This window comes from Pagrus pagrus (assembly GCF_965226575.1).
Source record: "Pagrus pagrus genome assembly, chromosome: 10".
NCBI lineage: Eukaryota > Metazoa > Chordata > Actinopteri > Spariformes > Sparidae > Pagrus > Pagrus pagrus.
The window spans coordinates 20,236,309-20,256,729 of NC_140194.1; the positions used below are offsets into that span (position 1 = coordinate 20,236,309).

At 40.0% G+C, this 20,421-nt stretch overlaps 1 protein-coding gene across 5 annotated transcripts in view; it reads right to left on the bottom strand.

Annotated features, from left to right (window-relative positions):
* Positions 1 to 1,237: 1,237 nt before the first annotated feature.
* kif21a (kinesin family member 21A) overlaps positions 1,238 to 20,421 on the bottom strand; it is a 56,860-nt gene continuing 37,676 nt past the window's right edge. For 2 of the 5 annotated variants that reach the window (XM_084365279.1, XM_084365282.1), the window contains 21 exons: positions 19,314 to 19,502; positions 18,561 to 18,760; positions 17,743 to 17,850; positions 17,574 to 17,642; positions 17,294 to 17,439; positions 16,872 to 17,016; positions 15,411 to 15,605; positions 15,210 to 15,311; positions 14,617 to 14,782; positions 14,009 to 14,029; positions 13,178 to 13,235; positions 12,451 to 12,505; positions 12,149 to 12,351; positions 11,387 to 11,512; positions 7,740 to 7,876; positions 6,830 to 7,004; positions 6,206 to 6,370; positions 5,351 to 5,468; positions 4,949 to 5,119; positions 4,633 to 4,832; positions 1,238 to 4,054 (listed from right to left, as the gene is read on the bottom strand). In XM_084365279.1, coding sequence (XP_084221405.1) covers positions 3,964 to 4,054; positions 4,633 to 4,832; positions 4,949 to 5,119; positions 5,351 to 5,468; positions 6,206 to 6,370; positions 6,830 to 7,004; positions 7,740 to 7,876; positions 11,387 to 11,512; positions 12,149 to 12,351; positions 12,451 to 12,505; positions 13,178 to 13,235; positions 14,009 to 14,029; positions 14,617 to 14,782; positions 15,210 to 15,311; positions 15,411 to 15,605; positions 16,872 to 17,016; positions 17,294 to 17,439; positions 17,574 to 17,642; positions 17,743 to 17,850; positions 18,561 to 18,760; positions 19,314 to 19,502 — 2,840 coding nt within the window. In that variant the 3' untranslated portion in view covers positions 1,238 to 3,963. The remainder of the gene's footprint in view (positions 4,055 to 4,632; positions 4,833 to 4,948; positions 5,120 to 5,350; positions 5,469 to 6,205; positions 6,371 to 6,829; positions 7,005 to 7,739; positions 7,877 to 11,386; positions 11,513 to 12,148; positions 12,352 to 12,450; positions 12,506 to 13,177; positions 13,236 to 14,008; positions 14,030 to 14,616; positions 14,783 to 15,209; positions 15,312 to 15,410; positions 15,606 to 16,871; positions 17,017 to 17,293; positions 17,440 to 17,573; positions 17,643 to 17,742; positions 17,851 to 18,560; positions 18,761 to 19,313; positions 19,503 to 20,421) is intronic. The other 3 variants (XM_084365280.1, XM_084365281.1, XM_084365283.1) reach the window with 3 other exon arrangements.

Genomic DNA, 20,421 nt, shown 5'->3' on the forward strand with positions numbered 1-20,421 from the left:
TGACACTCAGAACTGTCCCCTATGAAAAGACCTGGGAACTAAAAAGACTCACAAATGGCATAAATGAGTAATTTACATGCAACACATAATATTATATTTGAAGTTTATGGACTGATATTACTGCTGCATTAATGTGTAAGTTGCATTTTGCTGCTTTAGTCACTTTTGGCTAACTTAATCTACAGCAATGTATCATATTTTATAAGACCATCATGTGTGTTGCATCTCTGTCCTGTGAGAACCACACATCTCTGTCGCATTAATCTGGGAAATCTAAGCTTTTCCACAGTTTCCCTCATTAGCCAAATATCTAATATATGAAGTATTTTTGGCTGTTAACAGCTCTGTGCCTGGTCAGTCCTCTGGGTGCTGCTACTGCCACCCTGTGGTCCATTTTCACCAGTTCAAACATCTGAAAACAGTACCGCTGTCCTCACTTAAACCACCATCTGTTTTAAAAGAAGTAGCTTCACCTACAGCAAACAGATGTGAAAAGGAATTAGAGCAGGAGATTTAAAAAATAAATAAAAAATGAGCTGCTCTCAACAGCAGTGTTGGAGGTTGTGTGTGTGGGCACTTAAATGCTCATTATTCACACATCCTCTGGTCAGGTGAAAACTGACTGAAACACTTTGGGAGATTCTTGACAGACATTTTAAGGTTATAAGATTACCAGGAACAGCAAGATATTGTATCTCTGATTGATAAAAGATGAAGGAGCATTAAAAAGAAACTTTCATCTCCAGAAAGATCTACTGGTTGCTGATTAAAAATAAACAAACAAAAGCAATAAAACAATTCGGTCTCCCAGATGTGAACAATAAAGAAGGGGAAACTAATGCTTCCCTTTAAGGAATAAGGGGCAGAACATGGGATAAATGGATAATCTTCATTGAAGACAAGGATGCTGTCGTATCTGGATGTAGATCTAAGGACAATATGGACATAAAGACAGTCAAGTATTATACATGACAGTAACACATCACGTATGGGTTACTTTTATGTATAATACTTGGAAAATTGTATTTACTAAGTTGAAGCAGACTAAGTTATTTAATTTACTCACATTGACAGAAATATTTTGCATTTACTGAAATAAATATGTAAAACTGTAAAAATCAAATGACAACTTTATATGTGATTGAAAGACAAAGTCAGTGTTTCAGGCAAATCATTTTTTTGAGTGTACCATGCCTTGAAGCCAAGAAAAAAACACACACAAACACACAGATTTGGTTGTTTTTGACAGATGGCATTTATTCTCATCAGGCATCTGACATTAGAATCGCTACAGAGTCCGCCACTTGAGAATGGCTACTAAAACTCCAGAGGGGGAACGCCCAGGATATGTGGAACAGGGACAGCATAACAAACGAAACAGAGAGGGAGAAAAAACCTAACCGTAGGCCACTAAACATAACCTGCCACCTCCAAAGCTTTAATACTGCTCGTCAGTCTTCCTGCCAATCCTGGTCCTCTCGGCTCAACGTGTGAGACTGCGTTCAGATCGGTGGTCCCACAAAACTAACATTCAGTCAGATTCTTCTTTAAATACATTGTTTACATACATCAGATATGTACTCGAATAATGCCTACAACTGCTGTTTCACCGAACATTCAAAAGTGACAGCACACAATCGCGACAGACAGATCAGTTACATGAGGGAGACCACGATGGTCTCCAGGAAGGCCCCACAAGGATCAGAACTGGGAGACAGATGTCGGTCACGACACGGGCAGAGTCTGAAGGCCTCTCCTCTCCAAAAAACAAAAAAGATACTAGTACATATATATACATACACATTGCTCGGTACAAAGCGGACCTCACCCGGAGTCCATGACAAGAAGCCCTCTTATAGGGTTGAAGAAGGTGAGCACACGACTTAGCAGCATGGGAGTTAGACGACAACTCAGTAGTGTAGGTTCAGTGAGCGCTAACTGCGACATGTGAAGAGTGAAAATACGTTTTTACATACGATGAAACGTGAACAACAAGTGTAGAATATAAACGCTGAACCTGCTCACATTTACGAAGGATTAAGTGTTTCTCAAAGACTAATTGTGTCAGTTTTCACAAGTGCTCAAGGGTTAAAGGAGTAGTTTGACATCTTGGGAAATACACGTATTCACTTTCTGACAATGAGTTACATGAGAAGATTGATACCAGCTACATTCAGTTAGCTTTGCTTAGCATAAAGACTGAAAGCAGGGGGGAACTATAGGCCTGGCTCTGGCTGATGGGAGCAAAATCTTCATAGCAACATCTCCGAAGCTAATTAACTCATTAAATCTTGTTTGTGACTGCGTTGGGGAAGGAAGTTACCAAGAAATAGTCTACCACACAACCCCCTGTAAAACAACAAATTGCTCATTTTATCCTTTGGTTTGTTTATGGATTAAACATACAAGATGTGACGCCCGACAACGTGCCCTTCTCTCAATTAGACCAATAATTTATACTTTAAAGCATTTTGGCAGAAAAATCTACAACTATTCCCAAGCCATAACTATGTTTCCCTGACACCTGAAGGTTTGACTAATAGCTGTCGCAATCACATCATTGGCAATGGGAGATATACTAGTCCGCTACGCTCACAGAACCCTTCAGCTCGGCTATTAGCTAGAAAGCTAACATTAGGGTAGCAAGATTCAAAGCTGACAAACTGTAAATATACTCTGAAAGTATGTTTCACAACAAGACTAGCTAGCCAACTAGCCATGTCACTGTCTCGGAATCAATATCAAAATGTTCACGAACAAATGACGGTCCATGTGAACTTTCAGCCGCAGCAAGAAGTAGTGAGTTGAATAGCAAATGAAACGCGAGATGATTGCTTGTGATACAACGCGCCAGTAATTCAGAGGGATGGTGTAGCCTGTGTGTTATAGGCGCCATCCTGTGGTGTTCAGAAGGTGACGCACTGAAGGACAACACAGAGTTATGAATAAGATGTTGGCTTGTTGACGTATTGTAATAAATTGTAAATGGAGGCTTTGACTGCTTTCACCCAGTTGGTTGGACACAGGCTAGCTCTCTCCCCATTTTTCCAGCCTTTATGTTTAGATAACTAGCTTCTGGCTGGGGCGTTATATTTAACAGTCAGATACGCATCATCACAATCACAGCAAATAAGACACAAATATATTTCCCAAAATGTAAAACTCTATGCTCTAAGTGGAACTATTACTGTAAAGTGTGTTCTGTTAATGAGTGCAGTGAAGGACAGCGAAGACGACAAGTTTGCATGATTTTGGTCGCTGGTCTTAAACAGCTGCAGAACTTGAGAAGGGAGGAGCTTAAAGGCAGGAGAGAGGGAAGTTAAGGGGAACGGTGATTTGTCTTTAACACATACAGTAAAGCCACTTTTGTTATTTGGGGGGAAAAGGAGCGCAGGGACATTGGTTCTGCATCAAGTGCAGAGAAACAATCTCAACAATCCCAAGAAAGCGGAGAACTGGGTTGCGAAGACCAGCTAGCAACCCGTTAGATCTGCCACCTTTTTCCCCTCTAACACTCAACTTCCTGTCTATTTTACCTAATCTAACAAAACACACTGCTACTATTTAACTGTGTGTCCACAGGTGTACTGTATCCTGACACAACGCTGAGTGTTTGTCTTGTTTAAGTCTTAAATAAATGACTTGTGAGTACAAGTTCTTATCGTGATCCGAGGCGACGTATCGTCTACAGCGCAAAAGAGAAAAAGATTATGCTGCAGAGAGTCATTAACAGTACGGTGAACTACACTCTGAGCATACAGAGTCTAAGGAAAGAATTAAGTTGGTAGTTTCTGTTGAGATTAAATCCTGTTGGCTCAGTCATAAAGGTTACATGGCATGGAAGGTATGTGTTTTAGGAGTCAGCACTGGGTTTAAGAAGTTAGGGGTCAAAGTGCAGGGCTGCAGCATCAAAAGATGCTTTTAATGTCCTTCCAGAGTCAAACCCAGCAGGTGGAGGTGTGTTCAGACACTGGCCACCTCATCCGCATTGTCACCCGCCTCTAAGGTGCTGTCCAGTCCACCACGTGCACGCCAGATCTTCACAGTCCGGTCACTGGAAGACAGGAAAATTAAACGGTGAGAAAAAATCTTCCAGACCCACATGATGTATCTGATACTGGAGCTTTGAGGCTTGTTTCACTATTCTGATGCTGTCATGCTCGAAGAACTGTGTCAGAGTTTGCTTCAAAACTGCAATTGTGATGTGACTCATGACGTGTGACCCAGTTTTCTGCTTTGTTTTATGTCTGTGGTTCAAAATTGGTCTGAACCACTGCAGGGTGACGATACTGCCGATAATGCACATATCTGATACTGGACTGACATCACTGATCCATGTACTGATCCAGATTTGATAGTCTCATTGTTTGATTGTCATTATGAAATCTATTCACTAGTAGTTGGTAATGCAGTGATGTGAACTTGATTTGTTAAAGTTTTTTAAAAAATTAAGGAGTTAGCGTAGCAATTTGCTCTCCTACGGTGCATCCCTAATCAATTGATACATTAAGTTGTATAGAAATGTACAAGAAATTAAAAATGTATCATAAAAGTAACTGAAAGCCAAAGCAGGGACACTGGAACATACAAACATACACTATAAAGTGCGTGTTTGTTTGGTGTGAGACTCACTCGGAGGCGGTGAACAGGTGGCTGCTGTTGGTAGAGATGCTGTTGATGGGGCTCTCGTGACCCTTCAGCTCCCCAAGAGTCCCCAGTGTGTCCGTGTGCCACAGCTTGAGCACCCCACCTCTGCAGCCACTCAGCAGGGCCGGAGACCCGGGAACCACTCCCAGCGCACAAACCCAGTCACGGTGGGCGTTTGGGACTTGCTGTTGGAGAGAAGAGAAGGAATTAGATGTTTAATATGAGACCTAAAAGACCTAAATATCTCATTTCATCCTCCGTCTGTCTTTGTATTATATCTATATGTCTATTATCTCAGTACCTGCAGCAGGTCTTTGCGGTCCAGGTCCCACTTCTTGATGCCGTTGTCTCGGGAGCCGCTGAATAAAATGTCCCCCTGGACCACCAGTGACTCGATGCCATCGTAATGGGGAGGTTCAAAGTTGTGTGTTGGGCTGATGCTCCCCAGAGAGCCTTCAGTCACATCAAACAACTGCAACAGCATCAACAATGAATGTTACTGTACATGTGTTGAATGATGGAGCAACTTCAATAGCTCTTATTATATATTTCTGAATGCTTGAAGCATATAACACATCATAACTAACGATTAATCTTTAGTTTTCTTAGATGAGGCTCACAAGAAACATTATGCTTATCCCAGAGTAAGTGCTGAGGTAAATATAGGTCATTTCATGAAGAGGTGAAGGATCACTGGACACACCTTGATGTAGTGGTCCTTGGACCCGGTGATCACCAGGTCTTGATTGTTTCCAGACCGATCCACAGTCAGACACATCACTGGACCAAGGTGACCTATAAGTTTCCCTGTGGATGCAAATCTGACAAAGGAAGAAAATATAAAAAAACACTCATGAGTCAATAATTTAACTTGCAGTCTCTAAGTTTGGCTCACAACATGAAATTAAATATCAGTTTTAGTCTTTCTAGAACAACAGTGTTATAAATCAACTTAATAAATAATTCACTTATGTTAAAAAGTGTCATGTGGGTAATCAAAGTTTATGAATTGAGTTTGCAACGTTCAGTCTCATTGCATATTGATTCGAAGTTATTTCAATCATCCAAACGGCTGGTTATCAACGTTTTTTATTTCCTAAGAGGAACAAAGAGGTAATCCATCAAAAGTTCTGGTAGCTGGCTGTCAGTGATGGATGATAGCTTTGCATTGGATCCCTGTCAGGTGTCACATTGAATTGGATCTCTCAAGTGTGCAGCGGAGAGAAATTGGGCTTTGAATTAACTGACAGTATTATGCATCAGAAAAAGGGAGCAGTGGGATCAAAATGAGTAAAGTAAAAAAAGGCAGAAAAAGATAAACAGACTGCCAGTATAGTTTTTATGTCAGACTGGATTTTATTACACAACTTCAGATGTGTCAAACCTAATTTAAAGTAACCCCCTCCAGTCAAAAATATGTATTTTCCTTTTGTTCCTACAGTTGAATGTTTGAGCTTCACTGTGCAGAATGATGTACGTGCAGAGTTTGACACTAGAGGCCGTTTTCACATTAATTACTCAAAGTGTACATTTTCTCTGTGCTCATGTTTCTTCTTACCTTCGCAGATCCCAAACTCTGACCGAGTTTCCAGCGGCGGCGTACAGAACCGTCCCGTTGGGGTTGAGAGCGATCTGATTGATCTGGTTCTCTCCTGCTGGGATCGTGACTGTTCGGCTGGTGTTTGACGCACATGCATCCCCGGCATTAACCTGACCAGAGGACCTGAAGGCACAAGGATGAGACACACATGAGTTTGAGTTTTCAGGGTGTTAAATACATACATATATATTTTGGTAAATTTAATTATTTTTTTTTTTTACTTGTGAAAGGAATTCTGGTAAAATAACAATAATTACCAACTGTTGTTCTCAACAATCTTATTACAGATTTACATACAGATCCTTTGACAGACGGCACTGAAGCATACATTTACAGTCTGATTAGGTACGTTTAAGATCATTGGGGGCCTAATTTTGTACATATATTTCTTAAATATTTGTAAAACAGGGATAATTAAGTGTAAATACAAGTTCTACAACATGTACTGTAAGTGGAGAAGGAATGAAGAAAGAAAAAAGTGTGTTCAATATCTACTTAGAACAATAGAACAAACACATTTAAATTGCTATGTCATTTCATATATAAAGTAACTAAATGGCAAAACATGCCAAACACACTCACGTTAGTGTTCGGATGCACTTGGCCGAGTCCCGGATGTCCCACACTTTGATGTAGGTGGTGGAGACGGTGAAGACCAAACTGGAGCTGTAGCGGACTGACACAACGTTGTTGGGGTGACCGGACAGGGACATTATCTCCTGACCAGTCACCAGATTCCACACCTTACAGGTCCGGTCTGCAGGAGGACACACAGTCTGTCAGCCTTATCACCATTTATTACATATTTAGTGAAGCTCAAGATAAAAAATTATAAGGAATTTATAACAACATAAACTTTATTCTTAATGATGAAAAACCAAATACAGAAGTTAGGAAGAGCAGTTTACTTATCTGGTAAAAATCTAGAATTACAGACTCGCAGTTTAGTTGCAGTTTACATCCATGTCTGTCCAGACTCATAGTATAGACTATGTAGTGAAGTCTTTGAAGGAATTTAGTAAAAGGTAATCCTTGTTGAAATCAAAGTTATCACTTCATTGTCATGTATAATTTCCAGTCTTCAAGAATGGGATGTACAGACAGACAACCTGAAAACATAATGCTTCCAGCCACAGCCATCACTGGCGCAGAGGCATAATAACCTCTATGGGGATGAATGAGCACTTCAATCTAGTTGATTGCCAATATATTCACCTCTATTTATTATCATAAAAAGCTGCTTCACCATTAGATTTTTACTGTATGTACAATGTCATTTTATTGCATCACCTCATTTATCCACACACTGTGCATACGACAATCTTAATTAATCCCTGTCAGGTTTTATTTGCTGGTATATAACAGCATCCACAGCATGTCAGAGTGTAATAAATTACCGGTGCCTTAACGAGCAGACATGTGAGGAATAGTGATGAGAGAGATGAGAGAGCGTGAAGAGGTGAAGGCATGATGGAGGATTGTGGGTATTAACCTTTGGATCCAGTGAAGAGAAGGTCATCAGTGCAGTCGACACACAGAACGGCTTTACTGTGTCCCTCTGCCACGTGGACGCATTGTAACGTGGCTGACCGACTGCCCTTAGTAGCCGGCACCGGGTTAATTACGCCCCTGGAAAACACACACATCTCTCTGTCAATAGTTGCTGACTGGACACAACGCTGTCTAATAAATTGAGTGCAGCGAGGATCTAAATCACACAACCACAGTTCATGCACAGCATGCAGCTCTCGTGCCTGATTAGCACGATGCTGCAACCAAAAACAGAAAAAGATGACAGTAACAGTCGAAAGAAAAATGAGGCTGTGAACAGAGTTATTGTGCCAAAAGAAAAGAAACACTAGACACGATCTATAAATACCCCTGCACCTTCAAGGGCCTCCTCTCTCCCAGCCCATAATAGAAAAAAAACACCCAAGGAGACAAAGACAGACAATCATTGGAAACCAGTAGTGTCGGATCACCAGGGGCCACAAGTCCAATAGCATCACATATACACACATCGATCACTAATTGGCTGGTCGAGTTGACAAATTGGCATCTGATAGTGTAATCGTACAATCACTACTCTCCACCAGTCGTAGCTCTCAGTATCAGTGGAGCGGCGGGATGAGGTGATGGTGTACCACAGATCCAGACGTCGATATTCAGGAGTTGTGACTGAATGAGCTTTTAAAAGGTGTGTTATGTGCAGAATAAAAGGCTCACTGAAGTGGAAAAAGGCTAATGAAAAGAGGTTTCAGGTTCAATAGCAGTAATAAGCTGAACAAGAAGACACTGTTTGGGTTTATTGTTATTATCTATTGATCCCAGAAAGGATATCCACTCATTGTTTCTAACCACATTGTTTCTAACCACATTAACCATTCATGTCTGGTTAATCAAGGATGCTTCTTAGCAGAGAGGGATGACACTCCTGGGAGGCTCTGTTGACGCTACAGTCACACCCAAAATCTGCAGATAATAGTGAAAAGGATGGAGTCCACACCATGTGCGCCTGTGTTTCAGATTCACCTTTGCCCAACACACCAAAGGTGAAGTTTTAGTGAAGCATTTGGCAAATAATAAACAAAAAAGTTGTACTTGGGTGGATCGGAGAAAGGGGGGGAAACAGAATGGAGGACGCGGTTGGAGGACGGGTGGAGGCATCCATTCAACCTGGAGGGGAAGAGAGTATTTGATATTCCTGAGATGTGTGTGCATTTTAGATTATTAAAATCAAAAGACAAACAAAATGATAACAGTTCTACCCTGAGAAAGCTAGTTGTTATATTAAAACACTCCAATATTACGCTGCTAAATCAAAATGTACTTCCACCGATCTACATGTCTACCTCGACATTAATAAGAGATAACTACCCTAAGTTGGGAAATAAGGCATGTTGTCAATGCTCCCACTCATCCTTTCCTAACTCTAATCTGACTCACTGGCAGGATTGTGTCAATTTTACTTATCTCTGCTTCTTACTTATCCTACAGGACGTTTGCACCACGCCCCAGATACCCTGTCATTAAGGCAGTGATGTGGTTACTGGGACAAGCAGTAGGGAGAGAGGAAGTGGTGGGCTGCTCTTCAGGCTCCTGATGACTGGGCTGTGAAGGAAGACAGTAGGGCTGCCAATTAAGCTGCAGCATAATTAAAGTGTGTGCTAAGCTGTTTACACACTACTGGCAGGAGTGTGGGAGGACTGTACGAGGACAGACGGGAGACGCATATGCTGCATTCATGTCATATGGGAGCAAACTGTCAGGACGGCTTGTCAGGGAAGTGTGTGTCACGTGTTCAGACTCATCTGAAGCCGTAAAGAAGACATTACTGAGGTTTCCTGTTCAATGGGAGTACCAGGCCGTGGCTTTACAACCTGTCCAAAGTACAACAACGACCTTCCTTTGAAGTAACGATAAAAAATCTGAAGCAAAGTGCAATTTGTGGTATTTTATAGATGCATAAATATATTGAATAATTAAATGAATACTAGCGTTACACACGTTATATCGAAGTATTTTCTGTCAGCAGCTGTAATCTAACTAGAGCCAAGCCAGCATGAGGCTGTAATGAAAAAACACCAAAAAAAACAACAGCGTTGGATGGATGAAAAATAACAAGACTACTTGATTGTTATCTTTCAAAAAATGTCACATATAGTCTGAGGGTGGTGGCAGAGTAAATGTTATGTTTTAGCCTGAAGGATTCCTAGCCTGAAGGGCTGTCATGGTAGCCTAGTGGTCAAAACACACACCCTGTAATTGCAGAGTCCCTGGTTCAATTTTAACTTCCTTATCTGTCTAGACTCAAACTCAAAACAAACAAGAATCTGTACAGAGTGTAAAGCCCACTGAAGCAATGTGATTGTGATTCTAGGCTATATAAATAAAATTGACTTGATTTAATCCTTAGGAATGAATAAAGGTTTATTCTTCGTATCTGTGCAATCACAATGTTTCATGTAATAAAATCATGTATTTTGTTTCGTGTATGCAAATTTATAACCCTGATTCTACAAAATTTGGGACGCTGCTTAAAATGTAAATGAAACACAGTGTGATAATCAGTTAATCCTTTTTGACATATACACTATTACAAACAGCACGAAGACAAAATATTTCATACGTCTTTCCTCATCAACTTCATTGAGTTTTGGGAAACAACCAGAAACCTGGTTTGAACATTCCACAGGTGAACAGGTTAATTGGTAACAGGTGATCAGTACCATGATTAGGTATGAAAGGTGCATGAAATCAGGCAATTTGAATTTGATTTGTAAAGCTGAGATTAACAGTTCTTTTTTTTCTCTGGCATTTGCTGACTTCGTCATATCACATGGATGCAGCAATATTAATTATCATATATCGACCCCATGCACTCACACTGACCATGCCTGTTGGAGTGCAGAGTAAAGTAACTGTTGTTTCAAGTTGGAAATCATTTCCTGTTCACAAAGCACGGAGATAAGTGTCTGCAAAGTTCATGCCAATAAAAGCGTAAAAAACTCAAGTATTAACTCTGATCTAAGTAACTATTAGTTTATAATAATAATATAATAGTTAAGTATTTACTTAGTAACAAGAGTCCCGAGTTTCCTTAATTTACTGGCTTACTGTGTCACCCTGATCACCATGCTCAGATTATGAAAAATAATGAATAGTTAGATATCCTACATATTTAAACAGCACTTTTACCACACAAAAATTAAAAAAGCCTAAACAGCATTTCAGTCTGACTAACTAGAATTTAGTGATAGGATAAAGAAAATAAAGGGAAAGGAAAGGAAAGCGATTTTCTGAGTATGTAAAATGCGTTTCATAAGTAGATCAGCAGCAGAGGGATTCATTAGCAAGTTGAACACTGAATTTGAGTCAAAACTACTCGGAGTGAATGAGAAAACATGCTCAATTAAGAGACATGCTATCGAAGTTCAGTAGGAACAATAGGACTTTAAATTCAGCATAGAACTTGGCAGGTCAAAGGTTATCACACCAGGCGCAGAGCAATTTTGATTTGAGACCACATGCTTCTCCATAGCAGGAAACCGAGAAAACAGTATTAGTAGAGTTGAAGTGAAATTATTTCGTTTTTTTCTTTTTGGCTTTGCAGCCACAATGTCGGCAGCAAGCTCTTACTGTTTAATCTCCTTGACCTTTGCCCTGTCAGCCGCTGCTTGTGCCTTGTCATAGGTCTTCCTGCGCGAGAGCGGGGAAGGCTCCGGAGCTCGCTTTTCCAGCCCTGACGAAGTTCTGGAGCCAGAACTGATCGTTCAGTTTCATACAGTTATCGACAAACAACACAAAGAATAATAATAATAAAACAACAGAAGGATGGGAAACCAACATAATATAATGGCATCAATGAAAAGCTGAGCATGCAGTACACACAGAAACACAGTTACCTGATATTTCAAGTCCCAAAACAGTTGTGGTTCTTCGCCAAGCTCATGTTTAACTACTTTGGACACTTTATGCTACACTACATTTTTTATTATATTTCTTTATTTGCTGATGGATCACTGTCAGCCAAGGCTCTTTTTTACATACAAGTTAATGTGCATTTTCAGTTGGTTTGAAGCATGGCCAGTTAAAGCCGTTTGGTTAGTATTTTTGCCATCAGCATGTGACTAAGCTCTAATGAGGAATTACAAAGGCGCCTTTAGCAGAGGACAGTAATAAATAAGCCATACAAATGTTAATATTGGCTCCTCTCTTCATGCTTTTACCTCAAAGCACTCATCAGTTGGAGGTCGGTATCACTATTTGATGTAAGGATGCTCATGAATAATGTGAAACAAAATTAAATACAGCAGAGGAAGTAGCAGCAACATCAAACATGCAGGACGGAAGGAAGTAGTAATTATTCTGTTAGCAGAAGAGTGCCGGGCCTGGACTTACATGCTGCCCATTTTAGAGGAAAAGCCGGGGGAGAGAGCTGTGTAGTCCCTGACTGATGAGCCTGACGAGTCCACGTCTCCGCCCCCATCTGGCGTTTCAGCTAACGGCAGCATCGGACTGGTGAAGTCTGCAGTCGGTGCATCGGGGGCGGAGTCGCTGTTTGCGTACAGCAACTCCATCTGAGTGGTGGTCCTCCTACGAGCCTGTGGAGCAAAGATATGTCGAAATTAAGACAGGAAGTAAATAGGGAGACGCTAGTGTATGCAGAGTATGTAACATAACCATAATAAATATTGTATTACCTTATTTCTGGTTTTGGTCTCTCCACAGAGTTTCATGAGATCTGATGCCAAAGTGCTGGAGGGAATACAAGAGTTTGACATGTGAGTAAAAGTAAAAACACACATAAAAACACAAAACATAAACATATTATACGACACATTATGTCACAAAACATAAAGCAACATTATATGAAACAAATGATTAACAATGTTAACAAAAATAAAAACAATGTAACATAACATTAACATAATGTAGAATACAACTGACATGAAAGACAAACACAATAAAAACAGATACAAATTCACAAACATTTACATGAACACAATTAAGACATAAATAAAACAACAACATAATACGTAACACAATATAATATAAACATGTCATAAGATACATTAACTAAGTAACACAACAACATACAATAGCATAACGCAACTAACATAACAGCACAAGACAGCAAAGTTCTAAGCATAACATAATGTATAACACAACGTAACATGCAACAACACAACACAACATGACGCAACAGAACATAAAAAGACAACACAACATAAAACACAACGTAAACACGCCTAACTTGACATAACACAGTAAAACACAACATGATACATCATGATAAACGATAACATGAAGCAACAACATGATGCAACACAATAGAACAGAACATAGCATAAATTAAGATGACAACATGACACAATATAACACAACATAACACAACATACCATGACATGACACAGCACATAGACTTACTTTCCCTCAGCAGAAGGGCTCTGGGCAGACTCATCACTGCTGCTATCGTCTCCATTTTCTGTCAAATGAGATCAGTTAATAATATCAGAATTGGGAAGAAACTCTCTCGGGTGATAAGACTGAGATGACTTCTCATGTCTTTTTACAACCGTTCTCAGCAAGTACACCATGTCTAGGACTACATGATTTATCATTTTGCTTACTTTCACTAGAGGGTGAAGCAGTTCTCTTGACGTTTTATTAAATAGCTGCGCAAATTGATGTAGAGAAGATGAACAAATGAAGCAGATGGGGCGATGTCAGCGCAGCGCCATGCTGTTTTGACAAACAAAATCTTGGTCCTCACTGAACTCAATTGGATCAGATGGATCGAAGAAGGTGAGAGGTCAGAAAGCAGTCAGGTGGGGAGGGTTATAGAAAGATGTGTGGGCGAGTTGGGCCGAAGGTAAAAGACCTGATATGAGACAACAAGGTGGAGGAGTGTGAGGAATCATTAGTCCATTGATCCCGATGGGGCCAGCTGACATACAAGGTCCGGCAGAGCTAAAATATCCATGTTGTATGGTTCCTGTGGAAGGGTCTGGGGTTAGCAGGGTGCTAAAGCATGGAGACTGTAGCACATGGTGATCTAGGAGGAGGACGAAAAGGAGTAGGAGGAGGAGTGTATCCAGATGAAGGGGAAGGGAGAAGGTCAGCAGACAGATGGAGGGAAGCCTGGTTGCATTGCACCTCATGCACCTGTTCATGTTATGTTTCGTTAGTTTACAAAGTGCAAAGGGAAGGAACCATGCATCCATAACACAGATAAGAGTCTAATATGATTTCACTTACCAGCTGGGATGTTACCTAGCTCTGTAAAAACAAAAGAAAACAAAAAAAGAAAACGTGGGGGAACAGAAAAAAGGCAATGCACAAATCAAAAACACAGTCCCCCGAAATTCTACAAAACAAACCAAAGAAAATGAAGTGCAGCTACTGTAAACAAAACATCCTGCTGAACAGAGGCTGGCCAAAAGTTTTATAAAATTAAAGTACATGCGTAACCTATAAAATTTGTAGTTTTAAAGTTGAAAAGTTGGAATATATTCATTATTGGAATATAATGTTTGTACCAGACTTTAAAAATAGAGCCAAATATCAGCAGTTTAAAAATTAGGCCAGCTTCTGTTCAGCAGAAGGCAACAGGCAAGAGAAGGTCAATAGGCCCAATCATGCAGCTGACCAGCAACCCAGTCCACATCCCCAGATGTGCAGACACACGTTTTTAACAGAATTAACCCGTGGAAGAGAAACCTCATCATCATCCTCCCAGAAAAAAATCTACATCCCAGTTTTCTTTGACATGACACTTCTGGGAGTTGGGCTGGGTTAATCCAGTGCTCTGGTCTGCGTTTTTGGGTCCTCATCTCCACTTCCACCTCACTAAACGTTGCGGTTACCTTGCAGTGCATTCCCCAGCAGTGCGTCCAGCTCCGGGTTGAACTCGGCCTTCTCCTTCAGCATGTGAAAGAGCAGCTGGTTCTGTGTGGCGCTGGTGATCTCCGTCTGCTTCAGCCGGCCTTCCATCACCTTCACCTGAGACTCCCTCTGGGCTGCCTGGAGACCCTGAAATCATACAATGTTTACAATGTTATTTACTTGCCATAGATTAAATAACTATATTAATAATGAACATAATTACATGCTGTGGTAAATACACATGGTCATATTTATCTGTAGTTGATGCATTTTTCTAAAGTTGCTGGAATTAGAGTATTACAAAGACCCAATGATAATCTAAAATCAGGGATCATGTGTATTAAATGACATCACCATGTGGCAGATTTAACCAAATGGCAAACTTCCTTCTGTTATCTCTGACCAAGTTGATGTTAAAAAGTGAAATTGTGAAAATTAGGCAAAGAGAGGTGTTGATATATACCTAAAAATCCTTTTCATGTCATAGAGCAGCCATAAGCACAGACCGTGGTGATATATTTTAACTGTACCAAATGTGACTACTCCTGATGAACACTATTATAAGACTTGGTACCTTGTTGATAGCCATTGACATGAAGTGATCCAACAGAAAACGAGCTTCTGTCAGGCTGCAGGAACTAATCACAGCAGCGACGTCCACTGTGTCGCCTTCCTCCTGAAAAAAACAAAACAGGATGACTTCAGAAAACTTCAAATAAATGAAGACATTTATGTGGAGAACTAAATTCTCAAGTCTGCTTATAGCCTGTCTCACCTTGGTTTCCTCCATCTGCATGATGTTGGCCTGACAGTCTGCGATGCTGTCGTTGATGTAGTCAATGTTGGCTGTCAATGCGTCCACTTCCTCGTTCATCGGAAGCACCGCCTTCTCTGCCTCTGGCCCCTCCTTGACCAGTCGGTCCCTCTTCCTGATGACCTTTTCTTTACGCTTGGTCAGCTCCTCTCGTTGCTATGAGACATAAACACACCGACCCACAGTTATGCCTGGGTTTATTTTTGTTTTGTTGCCCATTAATGATGACGATGACTCATGCAACAACAAGATGACTTGGCAAAACAGAGTTCTCACTGGTTAAATATCATAGGCTGCATATTTGACACGAATACATGTCAACAGCCCCCTCACCGACATCTGCTACACCATTCTCAAGCCTCTCTAATGCCGGATCATTTTAATTCAGCAGAGAGTTAAATGGAAAATTACTGACAGCTGAAACACAAAGTATACATGATTATACTTTTTTTGGGCATTTGGTAAAATGCACTTTTTTTTAAAATTGCACTTCTATAGTCTATGCTGTCTGGACAGGCTTAACAGAAAAAAAATCTAATAGAATCAGCAGAATACCTGATATTACTTATTGATGAATTATTTTGTGTATTACTATTCTTATATTATACACTTTGTATCGATGTTGAGGATGGCAGGGATAAGGGCTTGTGCCAAATGGTGATCGAATCATACATCAACGGTTGAAGCGATGATCAACAATAGGTTCTTTCCCATGCTAACTTACCATCAGAACTAAGATGATATGAAAATAGTCTCTGAAATCTGCGCCTTGCTGTGCATGTAGAGATGTTTCTGGTGGAGCAGCATGTCTGCCAGCTGAGCCCCGTTAATCAGCGTGATTGACAAGTAAATTTTAAATCTTTCACTGCAAACAGTAGCCGCCTCTTCTCCATTGATCTGACAGTGTTCTCCAAATGTCTGCTCACCAAAACTTCACTCCATTAGAGCTGTTAATGTTACCGATATGATTTGGGTTATGATATTCAAGATAATAATGTAAAACAACACCATAACCCAGCTCAGACTCTTGTAACACCCTCAGGCTTGCCTTTGGCATCTGGGGAAGACCCATACTTTCCCCCCAACAAAATGTTACGCATTTTTGTTTGACAACCTTGTGTCTAGACCACAAGAGATAGCCTACACTCGCTTTTTAATCCATGCAGCTCTTTTCAGGCTCACGTCTCAGCTGTGACTCATGAGCAAAATCACAAACTGAAGCTGAATGTATTTATGCCTCAAGTCTATTTTAGAGGTACACGCAGGATTAAAGCCCAATACAAAAAAAAAATCGTATTTCCTTCAGATCTTAGATTTTAAACTTGATAACATTCTGGTCATTATCCTTCTTTAGCTTTGCAATCAATAGATCAAGACATCTTACAGTAACTTTGGCATAACAACGTGCTGCTGTAGCTTTACCTTGAGGAGGCGGTTCATGTCGGCCTCCATGTTGGAGATGGTCATCCTCTGCATGATGACGTCAGTGATCCTTCGCTCCAGAGACTGCCATTTATTCCGTGCTATTCTGGTGGAGTATATACCGACTGTACGCCTGTATGAAGACCTGCACACACAGCATCAGTCAGTAATGTGATTGACTGATCTTTTAAGCACATTCAGGAATAATATCAGATAAGCTGTTCCAGAGCTGGTAATCAGAAGTCTGCATTGCTTCCTGGTGCAAAATTATGTTTTAAAATCCAACCTAAGTATTGCAAAAAAGCCATCTGCATGGAGAGATTTGTGTTACATTTTAGGGATTTGGAGGATTTTCTGTTCTCTTTATTTTGCTCCCTGGAAACAGAAATGTGCAATGAACACACCTGCACACAAAGACTCACCGAGTGCCGTTGGGAGCAGAGATGCCGGAGGAGTACATGCGGCCAGATGGAGGTCTGTGGGTGGAGTCCTGGACTGGTTCTGGGAGATTGACCTTTCTGACAACCTTACCCGAGGTGGGCCTGGCTTGCCTCCTGAGAGCTGTCACCTGACAGACATTGCAAACAGAAATGTGAACTGAAAGCATTCCACGTGCACTTCTGCATCCATAATGTATCACATGTATTTCTGCATACATGATTCATCCATACTGTCAAAACATAATTTCCAGCTGCTGCTCACCTCCTCAGTCTTTCTCCGCAGAATGAGCTCCTGCTGCCTTTTCTGAGCCTCCAGTAACTTTAGCTGGTGCTATAACACAATTACAGTACAAACAACAGGTAAATTATGATATCAGAAATACATTATCTCAGCCAACTGAAAGGAAAACATGATGTAGATTAACACTAACCTCTTGCTTGCGCTGGTCTTTCTTTAAGGAAGCAATTTCTCTGTTTCTGCGAGACTCATTCATCCTGTTCTTCTCCTGCTGCTCCTTCATCTGCTTCATGAGACGGACCTGGAACAAACAAATAAAAAAATATCCGTATTATCCACACAAATATAGCAAAAATCCATCAATAGGAGGTTGTCAAAGTTCTCAGAAGATTTTTAAAAGCTTTTTGATTCGATGAGCATTTCTTTAATCATACTTTTATATACTTTTTATTTACTTTTACTTTTATATACTTTTTCTTCATCCTATAAAATGCTGCATGTTGACTATTGTCAATGAATCTGTCCTACTCAACTAATCATTTTACCTAATTTTGAGTCATTTCTGTTCTTAAAACTAAATAAGGAAAAGATGTTCTAATAGAAATATAGAGTTAATAATTAACTGAGCTAAAAAACTGCAATGGAATTCAATGTTTAGTTTTTTACTTGACTTTTACTTGTCAAACATATTCTTAATCAGACTTTTTCCATGTGTTATGTTTTGTTGTGTGTAGACCACAAGACATTAGTGGCAGGTAGTGGGGATGGAAAATAATGAAATATAGAGAACAGATGGCAGAGAAGCCTGCAGATCCAACTGGACTAGATGTTTCTGATGATGCCCTACCTTCATTTTTAAGTGCTATATCAACTGTTTTGGTAAATTTTATGTTAATCACAATGGAAACAGGTCCTTCTAAACAAACTTAACTCTAGACTTGAGACCTCACATTTCCACTTGCAGCATTACTGAACAGTATGATCACAGACATGTACTGTAACCAATCGCACCTTTGTCTTCTTCATTTCCGCCACATCCAGCTGAAGCTTCTTCAGCTGTTTCTCGTACTGCGATTGGTTCTTCAGCAGGCGGGCATGCTCCTTCTGAGCCGAATGGAGCTTCTGAAGCTCCTTGTTCATGACGCTCAGCTTCTTCTCATATTCAGCTTTTATCTTGCGAGCCTTGTCCTCAGTGCCACTTTCTACTGAATCTGAAAATATGAAACAGAAACATCATGGAAAACTGATCATCAATCCATCCATTAAAAGACAGAATGCAATAATGCTGTAAAAATGTCGTCAATCACTTTTAATTGGAAGAGGTTCATATGTAACACTCACATTGCGCAGCAGATCTCAAATGGGTTATACAGTTAGAAACCTTCATCTGCAGTTGTCAAAAAATCTCTTTTGGATGCTTTTTTTAAATTGGACAAGATGAAAACTTTTAAAATCAGCATCAGACAAAGCTTTGATCCACTAGTGCTGATAAACATAAATCTGTCATTGTCTGGAGTCTTTACAGACTTAAAAGGATTCTCTAAAGTAATTTAAGTCTGCAGTGTTTATTCTTTCTTACTAAAGAACAAACACTGAGATCAAACATGTGGGGTAAGATATAAATTCTTCCAAATATAAGTAGGACAAGCAAGAACTTAAGACTGAAATAAACTGATCAAAAGCACCTAAACCCACAGTTTCATCCAAACTTCCTGACCATGACTGGATAAGTGATGTACGGTGTACTTGGCCTCCTTGTCTTACTCATGTTATGGAGGACGCGGTCCCGCTCCAGCTGGGTGTCCCTGATCTTGCACTGCAGCATCATCAGCTTCTGCTCGTACTGCTGTTTAAGCGTGTGCAAACGCCTCTGGCTGTTCTCCAGCTCGTCGATCAGCTTCTGTTTGATGGCGATCTCACAGGTGATGTTGGCCAGATCAGCCTGGAAGTTCTCTGTTGGACACAGATGATCATAAATCAACAGTTTGTTTTGCTCTGGTGTTAAAAGATGCTTCTCCAGTACATGTCCCTTGTAACTATTTTATATTATTTGAAGAAAATATTTCTTTTGTCCCATTAATTACTTTACTTCCGTTTGTTTTTTAAAGTTTGCAAGATAGCAGTTAACAAAAGTGTTTACATCCTTAAAGTAACAGCGTTGACTCAACACAATTTGGATTATTTGGACCCCTTTGTTGCTTGCCTCAGTACTTTTAATTGTTGAGTTCGGAACAAATTCATTTAACTCTTTCCCATTACGCTGGCATGTTGTTGCTTTCCTTCCCTGAAGTGTTTCTGAGTTGTGCCAACTTTCAGAGTAGAATCGTAGCCAGAGGAAGACCACTGTGGATGTACTTGAAGGACATTACATCTGTTTTATGTCTTGATTTTATAGTTTTTTATAGAATATATTATAGTATTCATGTTCAAAGAGATGGTAACAGCCACAATTACTATGTTACGCTGAAAGTACAGATTGAAAAGCCCACTGAGGCAATGTGATTGTGATTTTGGGCATATAAATAAAATGTATTTGATTTTGGCAGAAAAATGATAGGCAATTCCATTAGTTTCTATTTATTACATAAAAAAAGTTTAAAAATTCACTCCACCTCAACCACATACAACAGTAAAAGCCTGCTTTTTCACTAATGTGTGAGTCATAATAACCTAAAGATATAATATATAACAGTATAACAGTCACAGGGGACATTTTTCTGCAATGAGTAGTGTACCTTTAATACTTTTAAGTATATTTTCTATACTTACATACTTTAAGTAAGACTTTCAATTCATGACTTTTACTTGTACCAGAGAATTTCTACAGTGTGGTGTTAGTACTTTTGCTTAAGTAAATGATCTTAGTTTGTCC